The sequence below is a fragment of the Seriola lalandi genome, unplaced genomic scaffold, assembly GCF_002814215.2.
Source record: "Seriola lalandi dorsalis isolate HSWRI2012SDOR001 ecotype SW California unplaced genomic scaffold, Sedor1 jcf7180002054883, whole genome shotgun sequence".
NCBI lineage: Eukaryota > Metazoa > Chordata > Actinopteri > Carangiformes > Carangidae > Seriola > Seriola lalandi.
In genome coordinates, this window is record NW_019525658.1 from 3,928,256 (window position 1) to 3,944,489 (window position 16,234).

At 41.1% G+C, this 16,234-nt stretch overlaps 1 protein-coding gene across 1 annotated transcript; it reads left to right on the plus strand.

Moving 5' to 3' along the window:
• The first annotated feature begins 683 nt into the window (after positions 1–683).
• sfrp1a (secreted frizzled-related protein 1a) lies at positions 684–14,302 on the plus strand. The gene is made up of 3 exons (XM_023397780.2): positions 684–1,510; positions 5,166–5,246; positions 12,638–14,302. The coding sequence occupies exons 1-3, from the start codon at positions 988–990 to the stop codon at positions 12,961–12,963; spliced, it is 930 nt and encodes a 309-aa protein (XP_023253548.1). The 5' UTR covers positions 684–987; the 3' UTR covers positions 12,964–14,302.
• Positions 14,303–16,234: the final 1,932 nt, after the last annotated feature.

Sequence of the window (16,234 nt, forward strand, 5' to 3'; positions counted from 1 at the left end):
ATGTGAATGATCAAAACTCACCAGTTTGGTCTGCGGCAGTCTAGACAGATCTAAGAAAGGGATTTAAATCATTCTCAGGTGGAGAAGTTTATTTTTTTCATCCAGATGTTTGGGAATCTCTTCTTTGAGGTTTCTGGAAATAGCTTCATAACAGCTGGAGCCTAACTTTTGTTAAACAACCCTCTGGGTTTTTAAACCATTGGTATTTATTTTTAAGAGAAATGTGTGTTTATTCTGTGACTCCACTGTTATAGTAATAGAGAAGATAATACATCAGAGTCACAGACTTAGGCTGTTCTCCTTGTAGGGATATTTCTAGTAAATATGAATGAAATTAGGATTTCCTCACATTACAGGGGCAACCTCATCATCCTCATGAGACACAAGTTGTTCTACAGAGCTGGAATGAAAGCAAGCTCCGGAAATTCTACATAATATATATAGTAATAAACTTTACACTCTTATTCTGCACAACTAACAAACTCACATATTAACCGGAATCCCGGGTTTATATGAACGTGTCTCTATTGAGTATTTTGTTTAGTCAAAAGAAGTACATGCAGGGGAGTATAGGCAGGAGTAGGGAGGCTCCCGGAGAGTTTTTACACACTGGGTAATTAAGCGCTTTGACTGACAGCAGAGTGCCAAAAGGCTCAGGCGCACTCCGATTGGCCGGAGCGCACTTTACAACCTCTTGGTTTCCAGGCTGCGCACAGGCAGAGCGCTGTACCTCCCCGAACTCTCGCAGGAGACAGACGCACCAGAGGAGCGCGGCGGGGCTGCAGCCAGAAGAGAGAGCCTGTGGACTTTACCCAAAACCAGAAACTCGGCACGTTTTACGCACGTCGATCAGCAGAGCGCAGCTTTGTTTTGTGTTTTTCTGCATTTGTTTCTTCTTGTTGTGAATTTCTTCATGAAGTGAGTCTCTTGGTTCGCCCGTTTAACCCGCACTCAGTTGCATTCGCGTCGCTGTTGCAAAGAGAAATCATGAGGTCCACTTCTGAGTCTTTCTGGAGGATGATCCGGCTCACGGTGACATTGGCGCTCGTGTCAGCGTGCGGAGCGTCAGAGTACGAGTACCTGAGCTGGAAGTCGGACGCGTACAACGGCGGGCGCAGCTACGGCAAGCCCCCGCAGTGCGTGGACATCCCGGACGACCTGCGGCTCTGTCACAACGTGGGCTACACCCAGATGCTGCTGCCCAACCTGCTGGAGCACGAGACCATGGCCGAGGCGAAGCAGCAGGCCAGCAGCTGGGTGCCCCTGGTGCACAAGAACTGCCACCCGGGCACGCAGGTTCTCCTCTGCTCGCTCTTTGCGCCCGTGTGTCTGGAGCGGCCCATCTACCCGTGCCGCTGGCTGTGCGAGGCCGTGCGGGACGGCTGCACCCCCATCATGGAGGCGTTCGGGTTCCCCTGGCCGGAGATGCTCACCTGTGACAAGTTTCCCCAGGACGACGTGTGCATCGCCATGACGCAGCCAAATGCGACCGAGGCCACCAAACCGACAGGTAAATCACAGCACTTTACAGCTCACAGTCTCACTCTATGAATCACTGCGTTTTTCAACATGTGTTTCCCAAGACGAGTCCACTGAGTCTGGAGCTGTTTCAACATTCTTTCAGCTCAGCTCTGTGTGGGGTGCGCAACAAAAAACCACGGTGTTTTTGGTGGTCAGTGCCTCAGGGACATCTGTGGGTTTGTGTCTTTCTCAACAACAACTTGATGGTGGTGGATGGAGGGAAGATCCTCTCTGAGGAAGTCCTCCGAGGGTAAACGACGCATTCTGTCTTTTAACTTGGAGGATCTGCCCTCTCTGGTTAGAAAAACCTGCTTTCCTGTTAGGCAGGCATGTTTATCATTTTCATTACTGACTAATCTGCTGACTATCTCATCGTACTTTCCACCAACTGATTTAATCCTTTGGTCTATAAAATAGCCTACCAGGAAACAATGAAAAGTCCCCAATAAGTTCCCAGGGCACGAGGCCATAACCTGAATTTTCTGAAACAGACCTAAGCTACTTGACAAAAGTTAACTTTCTATTTATTTACATTCTTCTTACTTTGTTTAGTTAAATGTTCAGTTCTATTTTCTGTTAATTTGATTGTGCAACATGTTGGCTAAATGCTGTTTCAAAGCTTTCCAAATTCTGCCAGAAATTAAACATGGCCTAGAAGTAATCCAATTTAATTTTTTGTCTGAAAATAACCCCTGCTATAAAAAGTCTAACTTTAATTTTGGAACATAAACTGTGTCCAGTTTGCTAAACTGCTATGATTCACAGAAAAATACACAGGACACGGCCTCAGTGTTGTCAGTGGTTGCTTCAGCTCAGCCAGACCCCATGGTGACATCTTCACATGTCTGGTTTTGTCCAAAACTTAAAAAAAAAAAACAATTGATTATGATATAAATCAGATAAAAGCAGTAAACCACCACATTTTAGAAGCTGGAAACAGCTCATATTTGGATTTTTTTTCTTTTCTAAACGACTCATGGGATTAATTGGTCAACAGAATCGCTGGCGATTAATTTTTTTTGTCATTTAGCCAACATGCAGAAAGTCAGGATTTCTTAATATAACAAACAATAAACTCTAAACATTCAGAAGAAGCTACCTGAGCGAGAAACAGCCTCCACTTTTGCCACTGTGTAAAAGTCGACACCGGTGCAGTTAAATGGGCTTGAGAATGTTATTTCAGGGGGGAAGGTGTGTTTGCAGATGCAAATCCCAACACAAACAAACCAAATACAACCTTTTGGGGAGAAAATCAGCCGTGAAAAAGCTGGATTTGATCCCATTTTAACAAAGTCACCTCCCCTCACGCTCCTCAGTCTCATGCGGTTACATTTTCTCTTAGACCTGCTGAATAAACCTTGGCTTTAATGTGGATGTGGAAGTTGCTCGCTATTGACTTGCAGTGATGTTGTAATATTGAAAAAGCTGTAACAGATGGTAGTCATTTATTTCAAGGTGTTTGTTGAAGCTGGAGGACAATGCTGGGAGGAAGTCCAGCAGTGAGAAGTGAATACATGCATCTATTAATTCCCATTTTCTGCCCAACCATCACCAACACAAGCATTCAGACTGATGAAAGACGGGGAGATGAAGACGTGATTTGAAAAAACACACTGTCCAAATAATGTGAATTAAAGCACACTCTGTAGGTGAGCGAGGGCGCCGCTTATCGTCTATCACTGCAGATTCCCCAAACCTGCCGGGAATGTGTGTGGGTTGGTGTGGAGCAGACTCAGACACCTCATGCAGCATCAGTGGAGTGAAGTGGGGGAAGATGTTGTAACATAGTCCAGAGAAGTTGTGTTCCAGCGCTAACCTGATGAGCCAAGCTGACAAATACCAGAGAAACCCTGAAAAATGCACAAAAACAACAAGTCTGGGGAAGATAAAGCTCGGCCTGATTCAGAATAGTTTTGGTGTGAGCGCTCGATCGCTGTGCTCGTGTCCCTGCCGGCTGCTTAGGTGAGGTGTACGCCAGGGGAGGGGGAGAAAGTACAACCACCTCATTCACTTTGACCATAAAACAGAGGGGATTTTCCATCATCACATCATCAACTTACTTCTATTTCATTCTTAAGCTGTAAATACACCACTGCAAGACATTTTCATGTTGGCTGTAAATGGAAGGGACTGTGGATCTTCCAGCAATTACACAGTGCTCACTGTATCTGTAGAGGGGACGTATACCATGTGTGTGTGTGTGTGTGTGTGTGTGTAGAGTAGGGGGGTGGGTGTTACTGACTGACATGGTGGTATGGACGGAGGCCCATTTTTGTGAAAAAGAGCTCCCTTCTCAGGGGTAAGGGGACCACACAGAGCTGCACGCTCCCCAGACATCACCTGTTATCATTTCTTGTCAGCACTGGTGATAAATAAAGCCGGCGTTCTCCCGCAGGACAGAGTCAGGCCTGTTGGAGCCGGACCACTCAAGACCGTTACAGAATTTTCTTTTCTGCCATGAGAGTCCTCCTTCGAGGTGCTAATATCTGATCTTAAGGTTGACAAAGACGAACAAAAGAGGCCTATAATCTTCTGAGCCACTCTCCTTAATTATCATTAATAGAGGTCAGCTAACACTGCTGAATGCAGGCTGGTGATAATTGATTTAAAGGAGGAACCATAGGCTCAAATAGGAAAAGGGGACTCCATGACTCTGTAAACAGTGTCTGTTTTCACAAGCTCTTTACACCTGGGTGTTACTTTCACAAGCTTTCGTTAAACACATGTAATGGACAACTGGCGATGGAGAGAAAACTATTTGTTTTCCCCCCCTTTTTTCTTCCCCCCCCCTCTGCTCCATCGATCCGGGTCCACGCTGCGACATTGAAATGCAGCCGGGTTTGAGTTAAATGCTGCAGGACGCCGCCATCGCATTGCGGGTCCAAGTTTGTTTGGAAAGTAAGCTCAGCTGTTTTGCATGAAGCGATCATTTGCGGTATTAGAAAGAATTGAAAAAATGTGTTGGTGAAATATTCGCAGATATGCCTGTAGACTGAATTACTTCTTGGCAGCAACATATTCTGGTTCTTTGTCTTCAGCCGGGTTTTTGTCTTCGAGCTGGATATTATTACCTTTTTTTTGGAATGTCAGAGCATTCCTTTAAGCCTGGATTGAATATCATTACCATTTATTCCATCCACATTTCTAATACTTTTTTTTTTTTTTTTTTTTTTGCATGTATACATTGCTGCTGAGTATTATGGAAAGATCCATTTTGTAAAATGTCTAAATGTAAGAAAGCGAGGACCAGTGTTTACTGCAGCTCTTAGCCTGAGCCGGCTATAAAAGCTGAAGACATTCCTCGCTGAGGTCAGGTCACCAGACACTAGAATAGGATCTCTGCATGTGAGGTTCAGTGTGTGCAGAGATTTGCAGAATAAATCATTTCAAATGGGAATCTAAGAGCAGGGACGTGACATTTTTTTTTTTTTTTTTTAAAGATTTTAGTTTAACTCTTCTTCAAATGAGAAATGACTGTTTTATTTCCCCCTTGATTTTTTTCTTTTTTTGACTGCATCCCAAATGTGAATAAATCCAATGTAAAACTATATCAATGATTTATTGCAGCTTGTATTTTTGCTTCTTTTCCACTGATTTCCAAACCATGTCCCTTCTTCTTCTTCTTCTTCTTCTTTTTTCCACAGGTTACTCTCCCATCTGCCCTCCATGTGACAATGAAATGAAAACAGACGCCATGCTGGAGCACATGTGTGCCAGCGAGTTTGGTAAGTGTCCTCCAAACACCCACTGCGCCAACACACACACACACACACACACACACACACACACACACACACACACACACACACACACACACATTCAACATACAAAACACAGCCCACTCTGATGAGCCTTGACATGCATCACAGCTCTGCACAAAATCAGAGGAGCAGCATAAGATTGCATCAACCGTATCTGCCATCTTCAAGCTTTAAAACAGCCCATGAATTCTTAACAAAGTATGTAAAGCATGTAAAGTATGTAGAAGTGCACCCCTGTATCTGGACATGCTTGTCCGTGTTTGGCCATTTTTCAGTGCTGAAATCAATGATGCAGTTTTTTTTTAATGTAAAAAGTTTCATGTGAGGTTTTATCTGTGAGGCCTGTCTGGTCTGGTGAAGGATGATGTTCTGTGACTAATGAATTGGGGTCATTAAAAGTCTTTATGTGGCAGATCCTTGCTGTAAAGTAAAGTGGGATGTTTGTTCTGCTGTCTGGGTGGACTGTTGTTACAGAAAACCTTCTGCACATGGGGGAACATCCACATTAAACCTCTTCCCTAAACAAAGCAGTTAATGACAAACCGTGTGTTTGTTTTCCTTCTAAATCACACACCTCAAACATCTTTCTGAGGGAATAATATAGATATGAAAACCCTTTTGCTTTAGTTGACCCTTACCCCGAATGACGCACTCACATGAAAATAAGGAAATGAGAAAAGCTTATTTTGCTAAAAATTTGTCGCCCTAATGTCTTTCCTTCCTTATTTTATTCACAGTGTGTTTTACCTCTGCACATATGAATACAAGACATTCAAATCAGATCTGCTCAACTTCAAAAGTCACAGCGTATAAACACAGCAGGCCTTCATATAACCCACTGCAAACACTGTTCCCCTAAGCTAGGCTACTGTTGTTGTCCGCGCTAACGCAGGTCGGGGAAAACTAGCGATCCGTGCTAAATCAAGCGTTTTGAATTCAAATTCTTACATGGAAAAATCGGAGAAAGTGGGAATATTTGGCCATTTCCCCTTTTGTAAGAAAGAGACAACGCGAGCTACAGCCGGCTTCACACATTAATTTCATTAGAGCCTCTTCATTCCAACTAGACTGTTAACCAGACGGAAAACAACATGAAGCCAGGGTGGAACGAACATCTTTGGCTGATGGCGGCGCTTGATTTAGTTGTAGAAGTTTGGGAATTTGTGTGAGAAAAGAAAAAAAAAAAAGGATCAATTAAAAACACGAACATCAACTAAATTGCAACTATGACGACTTCCAGGAATAATATGTGCATGATGCACACAAGATGCAAGACGTGAGGCTTTTATGTTTTTATTCGCTGGCTGCACCAAGAAAGTCGCGGCAGCCTGAATTCCAGGTGCCACGCCGAGCAAATATAGACTGGATGCACATTGGAAACAGACTTTGTTCCAGTTCTCAGGAAAAAAAAAAAAGTTTAAAGTTACATTTGTTTAACGAATTGCCTTGTTGTTTATGCTGCGGTGATGGGACTCGCTTTTTTTCAGGCTGCGTCCTGGTTTGCCAAGAGGAGAGTGGCACATTATTGGCTTGTTTCATCTCAGATGAAGACAGATGTTGTTTTCCTTGCTTGTCATAAGTCTCCCGACCAGCTGACATGTGAGGATACACAGACAGATTTAGTATCAAGCTGAGGATGAGACACTGTGCTGCTTATGTTGCAGGTTTGAGCCCACAAGGGGAGCGACCTCCTCTGGAATGCAACAAGCGTCGCTGTGATTTCAGTCTGAGTTGATTGCGGCGGGCAAACAACTAATGCCTGACAGCCTGACAAGAGATAGCATCACTGGTTGTTTCACCAGCTCGGCTAAAGATTTGTTTGTTGCTTTTTCCAGCTGATGGAATTCAGTTTTTCGGTCTGAGGAGAATAGTGCATCTATAAATATATCTTAACGGCAGCTGAAGACAAACACGTTAATTTCTTGTCTTAAAGAAGATGAAAACATGTAGATGGAAAAATCCCCAGCTTTAATCACGATGTGTTTTATCCCACCAACGAAAGATAAGGCCATCATCCTGATTGCATTCTGCTAGTTATGACTTGACTGTAAGTGGACAGCGAAGGTACGTAGCAGCATGTTTTAGGAGCCTGTGTTTAAAATCTAAATAGCAGACAAGCCCGTCTGTTTTGTTTGGAGAGGACCTCACAAAATAGATATGATAGATAGAGTCCCCTGCTCTTCTCTTTGGAGCACGGAGATGGAAAACCACAAAGACGCTTGAGGAATGAATCAGTGACTTGCACCGAAGTCTTTATTAATCTGTGCGGACCAATCATGTGTAAAATATCCCCCTCCCTGGCAGTGAATTAGCATTTTTGTCCTCTGAAAACCACACTTACGGGAAGTTGTGAAAGGTCTGTTCTCAGTTAAGGTAGAAATTAAGTGTGTTTTTTGGTAATAATAGTGTTTCGATCATTTGATTACCATCAATTGCACAAGCGCGTTTGCCTTTTCCACGTGGTTTGATCCTGATAAAAGCAGAGAGCGCCGCAGCACGGCAGCTTTTGACTTGAGGTGGCTGGATGTGAGGTTTCTCTGGCAGAGGAGGAGGAGGAGATTCTTGCAAATTAGATGTGTGTTTTCAAGCTAATTTATCAGTAACAGGTTGTTTTAGTTCACCGAGTGAGGACTGCTGCTTCCTGATTTCTCTGAAATCCTGATCATTCTCCTTCTGACACACACACACACACAAGTGCGCACACACACACACACACACCCCCACACACACACACACACACACACACACACACACACACACACACATCCTATTTGCGGCACTCAGCTGGTAACAGATTTACAGCTCATCCCACTCAACACTTTGTTCCCACCACAATTTATCTCTGTGCTTAAGGTTTTACGGTACCTCATTGTCCCAAAAAAACTGCAGCACCCCTCAATTAAATCTCCTCTCTGCCTCGGTCAGCTCACTTTGTTGTCGGTGCCAAATGACTCCCTCCCCTTTGCTGATGCAGTAAACAACAGGGCAAGCCTTGCGCTGGGAGAACTGATCACTGCAGCTTATCGGATCAGCTGCGTTTCCATTATTGTAAAACGAAGTGCGGTGCACACCCTTCTGCTGGGTTTATGACACCCTGGGGAGCTGGAAGAGGCACAGGAACTCAGGTCAGGTGTCAGGGATCAGAACAGAGAGAAGAATCTGGAGCAGAATAACTGAGATTGCTGAAAGAAGAATGTCACGCAGGCTATATTAACTTTACACAAATACCTCAATCTAGTTTTCATTATTCTATAATCGTCTACTTGCGTCTACAAAATAAGAGCCTAAAATAAAATGATGTTATTCTCAGTTTTTTGTTGAATTTTATGATTCCAGTTACATTGTAATGAAACAATTAGTCTGGCCCAAAGCAACAGTGTCTGTTGTGTAAATATAATGCACGAAAATTCATTGCATTACAGTGGTTTCCTTCCCTGTTTGTAACTCTTTAAATCAAACCAACATCTACTTGTGAAGCCTAATCACCACTTCAATCAAACAGGGAAATTCTAGTAATTAAGCTAAACTAGAGAAAATGCAAAGATAAACCTTGTCAATTTTTGTTTAGCAGAAAAAATGTTAGTTTTTTTGTGCCCCACAGGTTTATCCCCCAGGTTTCATTCAGTGAAGTAAAATAAGCTAAAACACTGTATATGACAATGTACAGCATTAAACATATACATACATATGTAAGTAGAGAACTATTATTAGCTAAATGTACCTACAGTATCAACAGCTAAGGTACTCATTATGCAGAATGGCCCTTTACAGAATGGTATATACATGCAAACAGTATTTTAATGTTGGTAGTTGATCTTTTAACGAGGTGATAACAAGCAAGAACGGCAGAGGAACTGAAAAACTTTTTTCGAACTTTTCTCTAATTTCTGGTCAAATTCTGAACACGGTTCTCTCCTCAGGCCCGTACAACTACTTCATATGAAAGAATCTGAGACGGAAAAATCACTTTTTTTGGTTGAATTCCTCAAAACTCGTGACCACAACAAGGCCAAAGCCTACTGTACGATGGAGGGTCACAAGTACACACTAGTAGCTGATGTTGTCATTTCGAAAGGTTCACGAGCCAAAAAGGTTGGGAAGCATTGGTCTAATCTTATTAGTGGATCATGTGTTTTACATGTAGAATCAAGCCTTGTTAAGTATTAGCAGTCAGATAAATATGGCGAAGTACAACAGGAATATTAGAAAGAAGGAAATACTCAAGTGCCTGAAAGCTCTACTTAAGTGCAGCACTTGGCTACTTGTGTACATATGATTTTTCATTATAGATGATCTTGGGGAGCAGTGAACTAATTAAAGTAGTAGTATCACTACATTTTATAGTAACTTGTTGGTAGTGTAATGCATAGTTATTCCAGTGGTTAAATGACTTTTTTTTTGTTTTCATTTTTATTTTACCATTACTTCTCCACTGTAATTGAAGCCCCTTTGACCAGCCCCCGACCACTGTGAAGACATGGGTGGGCATTGCTCAGTGGTCACACAACAAAAACATTGTGAAGGATAAACATCCTGAATCCGAATTTGTTTTTTTGCTATTTTATGAAATTATTTTTATTAACGTCCTTAAAGTGATTCCAGCTGTATTATCCAGCTCCAGCGTCAATGTGAGTTTTTTGGCTGGTTCAGTCCGATCTCTTCTCGAGTCTCTGAGCACGGTAGCTTTGTTCTGGCGACGGCGGTGCAGAAACAGAGCTTTACAGCCCACGTTTACAATCACATGTATTCAAGTCTCGTTCGAGAGTGTAGCGGCACCAGTGAAGACCACCTACTGGATAGATTTTCGTGCTGTTGTTTAAACACCTCACTGCTCTGATGCACATTATGTGTGGATATTTTTGAAATCTTACAGGTAGAAGGGGGAAACACGAACGGGGACAGTTTCACCAGCCATGAGCAAAAAAGAAAAAAAAAAAACATTGTCATCACTGACACACACAGTTTAATTATTTGATGTTAACTTTGTACGGTGTGATGTTGCTGAGGAGATTAAAGCCTCAAAAAACACGAGGTGCAAAGAAAGTTCATAGCGTCAAAGGATTAACGAGGATGGAGGAATTATCAAGATGAAGTCCTTTCAGGGGTGGGCCAGGCCTTCTCTTTTATGACTCACTAATTATGAATGCTGCCCATTTTGATTTCACTGAACACTAAGCCTCCTCATGGAGACCATTTGAGAGACTAGAGACAGAGGATAAAACTCTTAATCCCTACCATGTGCACCCTTAATACTGGGAAAAACAGGGCGGCTCTTTTTTAACACTTTAATTAGCAATGGGAGATGCGAGCGCAAAGGAAGAGATGAAACGTTTGGAAGTTTCTTAAAGTGCCAATTCAGGTTTTTATGTCAAGCACAATTGAGAAAAGTGAGTCAAGAGGGATTTGGTGTCTGAAACTGTGGAGAAAATTAGACAGAAGTTGTAGTTTTATCAGTCCAGATCTTTGCTGGAGTGTGAAAATGATTCATGCTCAATCAGGCTGTTCTCTGCACCGTAGGTCACAAGACTGCGTCTCCGACATGACTCGGTGATTTATCCCGACACCAGCTATGTCAATTAGATTGGACATGGCATGGTGCGCTTTTTTTTTTTCTTGTGCTCCCGTGTCACAAGGTCGTCCGTGCCGCACACACATCACTATATGTCAGTGGAAAACGAGAGGACGTAATGCGTGGAGGCATATGGAGATTTGGACCACCAAAGTCTGACTCGTGCTCCACTTCAGAAGGGGAACTGGCGGAAACAGAGTGATTAGAAGGTTAAATAGAGTTTAGTGAAAGATCAGGAGTATTATGGTCAATCTGAAAAACAGATTGGGGGGGGGGGTAAAAGCCAAGAAAGAAGGTGCACATATGCAGTGTTACATAGCGCTAATTACAATTTATCTTTCTCAGTCAGATCCAATGTTTTTTTCTGTGTTCGGGGAAGGCTGAGAATTTGAGTGGCTTTTGTTTGGTCTTTGATGCCACACATGGCTCTTGGATTTAGTATCAGACAATCTCTGAAACAGATATTGCCTTATATAAGATGTTGGCCTGAACCCCATTATTACTAGGTTTCTGCTGCATGAACAGGATTTGCAACAACTGGCCGCATATTAAAACATTTCAAATCATGAATTTTCAATTAAGTCTCCACACAAAACCATAAACAGATTGTAGGGTATTATTTTAAAATCATAGTGATATAACAAGAGAACATTAATCCACAACAGCTGTAGTGTAGAGCTAGATAAACTGTCCGGGTCGATATATTGGTTGATAATAGTTGATTGCTATTGTACATGTCGGCCTGTAAGTTTCAAGAAACTGCAGTATCTTATTCAGTCGGTAAAATACAGCATCTGTTGATCTATAGTGTTATGATTGTAAAGTGGTAGATTTCAACTTCTTCTTTAGTTACATCTGATCATGTACTCAGGAGACTTTCATTTGTATAAGGTGTACATAGGCCCTTCATTTACCTATAGGATCTGTGTTAAGCTGCCACTAAAATAAACCTGTCTGTTAAATATGTTTTTTTAATTTCCTACATTTTGAAGTATAAAGGCCATATGATAAAAAAAACAACAACTTAATATTAAAATTTAAAAGTGGGAGATATGCTGTATGCTGTGTACTGTCAGATGATATTAATGTGTCTACTGTCCCATTTATACTGTGGTAATCATCCCTGTAATATCACTGCTTTATAATAATATTGGATTTCTTTATGATATTGGCATAAATGTGGAGAAATACACAGATTTCTCCAAGATCAGACGTTCTTTATGGTTGTTTTATGGTTACTTTATGCAGCAACAATTTCCCAAAAGCTTTGGGGAAATTAATTATATGATAATTATTCCCAATCTTTGAGGCTGATGCTGATAATATTTGGGATTAAAAAAAGTTGAATCATGTTAATTTTTCTTTACCATAAATGCATAATATAAACTAATAATCTTGATACTGATCCCTTAGATTATTATTTTTTTTAAATTGCCGGACATTCACACTGGAAACATGAACCTGTCAGTGCTCTTTAAATGACCTGAAACCTACATTGAAAAGGTTGGTCTTGCTATGGATGATGTAATTCAGCCTAATATGATAACAAAGAGAAAGAAGTGTGATACTTTCATCCATATGTTTCCCCCTCAGTGCTTTACAGAATCACATTGGTGTACTTTCTCCTCCTTGAAGAGAGAGAGGCCACTCCTTACCATGTTTTATTTTGGTAGCAGGGAGGGTGACACCTTTAATTCTAGAGGCAACACTGTACTTAGCCCAAACATTTTGTACAAGAAGTCACCTTTAACCGTGGTGTGTTTTTTCTCCTTTTGTCCACTTGCAGCTTTCAAGGCCAAGATCAAGGAGGTGAAGCGGGAAAACATGGACCGCAAGGTGATCCTGCAGAAGAGGAAGAAGATGCTGAAAGCGGGGAGCCTGAAGAAGAAGGACTTGAAGAAGCTGGTGTTGTACTTGAAGAACGGCGCGGATTGCCCCTGCCAGCAGCTGGACAACCTGGGAAACCAGTATCTAATCATGGGCCGCAAGGTGGATAAGCAGTACCTCCTCACGGGCATCCACAAGTGGGACAAGTCCAGTAAAGAGTTCAAAAAGGCCATCAAGAAACTCAAGACCTACAAATGTCCCGCCTTCGAGAACGTCTTCAAATAATATGACCCTGCCTCCATCCTTGGTCGCATCTCATCCTACATATGAACTTGCATTAAGCATTAAAATCCCAAACTTTGCTTTCTATTGTCCTGTTTATATATCTATATATCTTTGTATATTTACAGATATACTTCAAAATGTCCATTATCAAGTTTTAGTCAAATGTGGTGAGTGATGACACCACAGATAATTAAAGGGTTGGGTTTCCTTCTTTTTCTTCTGCTTAAGAAAAGGACATTGTAGTAACAGCCCTTCCTCACTGAAATCATTTCCACTATATGTATGTAGATAATTTCTTACACTCTTTCATCCTGCAGCTCAGTGGATTTCGCTGAACCGAATAGTTGGACATTTTTGGAAATACACTTATTTGCTTTCTTGCCGAGAGTTAGATGAGAAAACTGATCCCACCCTCATGTCTGTACAGTAAATATTAAGCTAGTGCCAGCAGATGGTTAGCCTGCATTAGCCTAAAGACTGGGAGCAGGGGGAAAAGGCTAGCATGAAAACACAAATTGTTGTTTTTACATTTTGTTTTTTGTACATATTAAATGAATAAAATATAACTTGGTATTTAGTGAGATTTAGATGTGCTGGGAGACTGATTTTTTTTTTTGGGACAGAGCCAGGCTAGCTGTTCCTTCCAGTTTTCAGTCTTGCTAATGTAGGCTAACCATCTGCTGGTACTAGCTTCAAATTTAGCATAGAGGAATGAGAGTCTTTGCAGGAAAAATGTCCAGTTATTCCTTTAAATCTGTCTAATTTTGATCATATAATAAATCATAAAATAACTGATTAGTCTACAGATTTGGCAGTTGCAGTTATTTTGAGCTTTAAAAGCCGCAATGTACAGAGCAGCTCCAGATAGGGTTCCTGTTGAGTAACTTATTGACAGAGATATGAGAGAGTGCTGCCATTAGCTGATTGTTTTGTCAAACTAGAGACTGCACTACCTTCAATTTTGATGATTTCCTTTGCTTCATTTCTTCATTGTTAAATTTTTTTTTTGTGACTTGAAAAAAATCTTAAGAGAATCATAACCACCGATCTGCATCACGAGATTATGTGTAGACTTGTGTGGCAGATACCACTTTGCTGTTTCTCTGCATCCAGTCTAACTGCAGTAATCAGTATTCATCAGTAAATGGAAAACGCCTTGTAGTCATACGTGTTTAAACGTGCAAAAGTTATCAAAGTGCAAATATTGCCAACTCTGTGTTCTGGTTTGTTTTGCTGGTCCGTTTTAGCACTATTTTGTTGCAGATTTGAATGTGGTGCATTTCTGCCTATTACATGTACATACAAATTTTACATAAATATGGAAAAACTGTGTCTATTATATTATTTCATTTTCTTTGATGAATTTTCATAGACGTGGCAATGTTAGCCACGTCTATGGTCGTTCCATCCCAATGAAATAGTTTGACAGGATGAGCACAGATTTTAAGCATCTAAACCAGTTCATCAAGATTTTTTTTTATTGTGACTGTCTATGAGAAAACCTCTCACCCATCAGTTTATCATCGTTCCAGAAACGAGACTGCAATGACTATTGTAGCAACGGTCTCTTAGTTTAAATATATGGACAGATCATAACTGCAAATTTAGTGATCTTTGTGTCACTATACATTACATCACGTTGCACATCTGAATGGGACAAAACGTTGTGCAAAATGGCAGATAACCACAGAGCCGCCATGTAAATACAATCTGAATGAGTTTTAAAGTGAATGACTGTGCCGCCTTTGTGTTTAATTAATGTTATGGGTACGAGTTGGGTCGTGGTTATTAATTGGTCACCTCCAGTAACAAGCTTGTGTGGGTGGGTGTTGGCTTGCAAATTTGGACCTGTGCAGCACTTTGATTTAGAGCTCTTAGATGGTGGGTGTAGCCTATTTGGTGATCCCATGACTTTTCATGTTACTTAAGTTGAATCTAAATGATTTAACTTCTCTCATGACACTTCAGCTCCACAGTCTATCGCATATTAATGAGATTATAAGAACCTTGAAAATAATAATAGCTAATGATACGTTACAGTCTGTTAAGTTTGGGTGACTTCATTTTTTAGCATTTTAATCTTATATATGTAAATAATTACATTATGATGTTACAGATATACAAATTAGTGCATAATCTAGTGTCAAACAGCTGCTTAGCTCTTTTAGACAGCTGGCATCACTGCTAAGCAATGCTAAACAAAGATGGTGAAGATGTTTGCATGAGTTTCTTATGCTATTTTAATTATGAACAGCAGCATGCAATGTACATAGAATCCAAAACACAGACAACGGAAAGGACTCAACATACCTGCCAACATCAGCTGGTTAACCTGTGGCCCTGTTCAAACCTGGCTATAACATGCGTCGCAGGTCCGATCACAAGTGGAAAGTTGTAGCGCAAAGTGTCCTGAGCCACATTGAAGGACCGTCTACTCAGCTGACATCCTGTGCCACAGTGTAATGTGTCCCACCACAGTTTCATAATGGACTGAAAATATTTCTTCATTGTAGAGCTATGCAAAGTACATTGATTCGCTCAGCCCCTCCCTGCTCTGATTTAGTCTTTGCAAACAGAAATGATGTACAGTGGGGTCCAAAAGTCTGATACCACTTTCCCATTCAGGAATATGTGTTTATTTTCATAAAGAGCAGGAAAGTGATCAGATCACGAAGAAGCATGTAATGCCAGGTCTGAACAGGGTCTGTGAACATTAGCTACAAAGCAACACAAACAGGCAACAAAGCAAGGTTCAGCCTTGCACAGCTGCTAGCAAAAGGCTTGACTACCAATCGGGCAATGCCTCAATGCTCCAGAACTTTTGGTTGTGCGGAAATTACATGCAGTAATTTGATTAATTACAGATTTGTTAGCCGATACACACCACTAGGACAGTGAAAACTGACATGGCAAGGGCCCTGAGGTAGCCTCAGCAGTTTCACTCACAATGTCCTATGGAGGAGATTATTACAAACTAATTGATATATTTATCTTGGCGCCATCTTAATACATTGTAGAATGCCTTTATATCACATCTAATCACAATATCAATCATATCAATTAAGTGAAATGCGTAGGACATATCACTCAGGCTTGAATGAATAGCCTGAATCGAAAGGTACTAATTGCATTGCATTAAGGTAAATTAAGCTTTGAAATGATCTGCACAGAATTTATTGTTTATTTTATGTGTGCATAAAAGCTATTAACTACAATATTTAGTTACTTTTAAACATTTGGCATCTTAAAACTGCCTTGCCAAGAACCATGC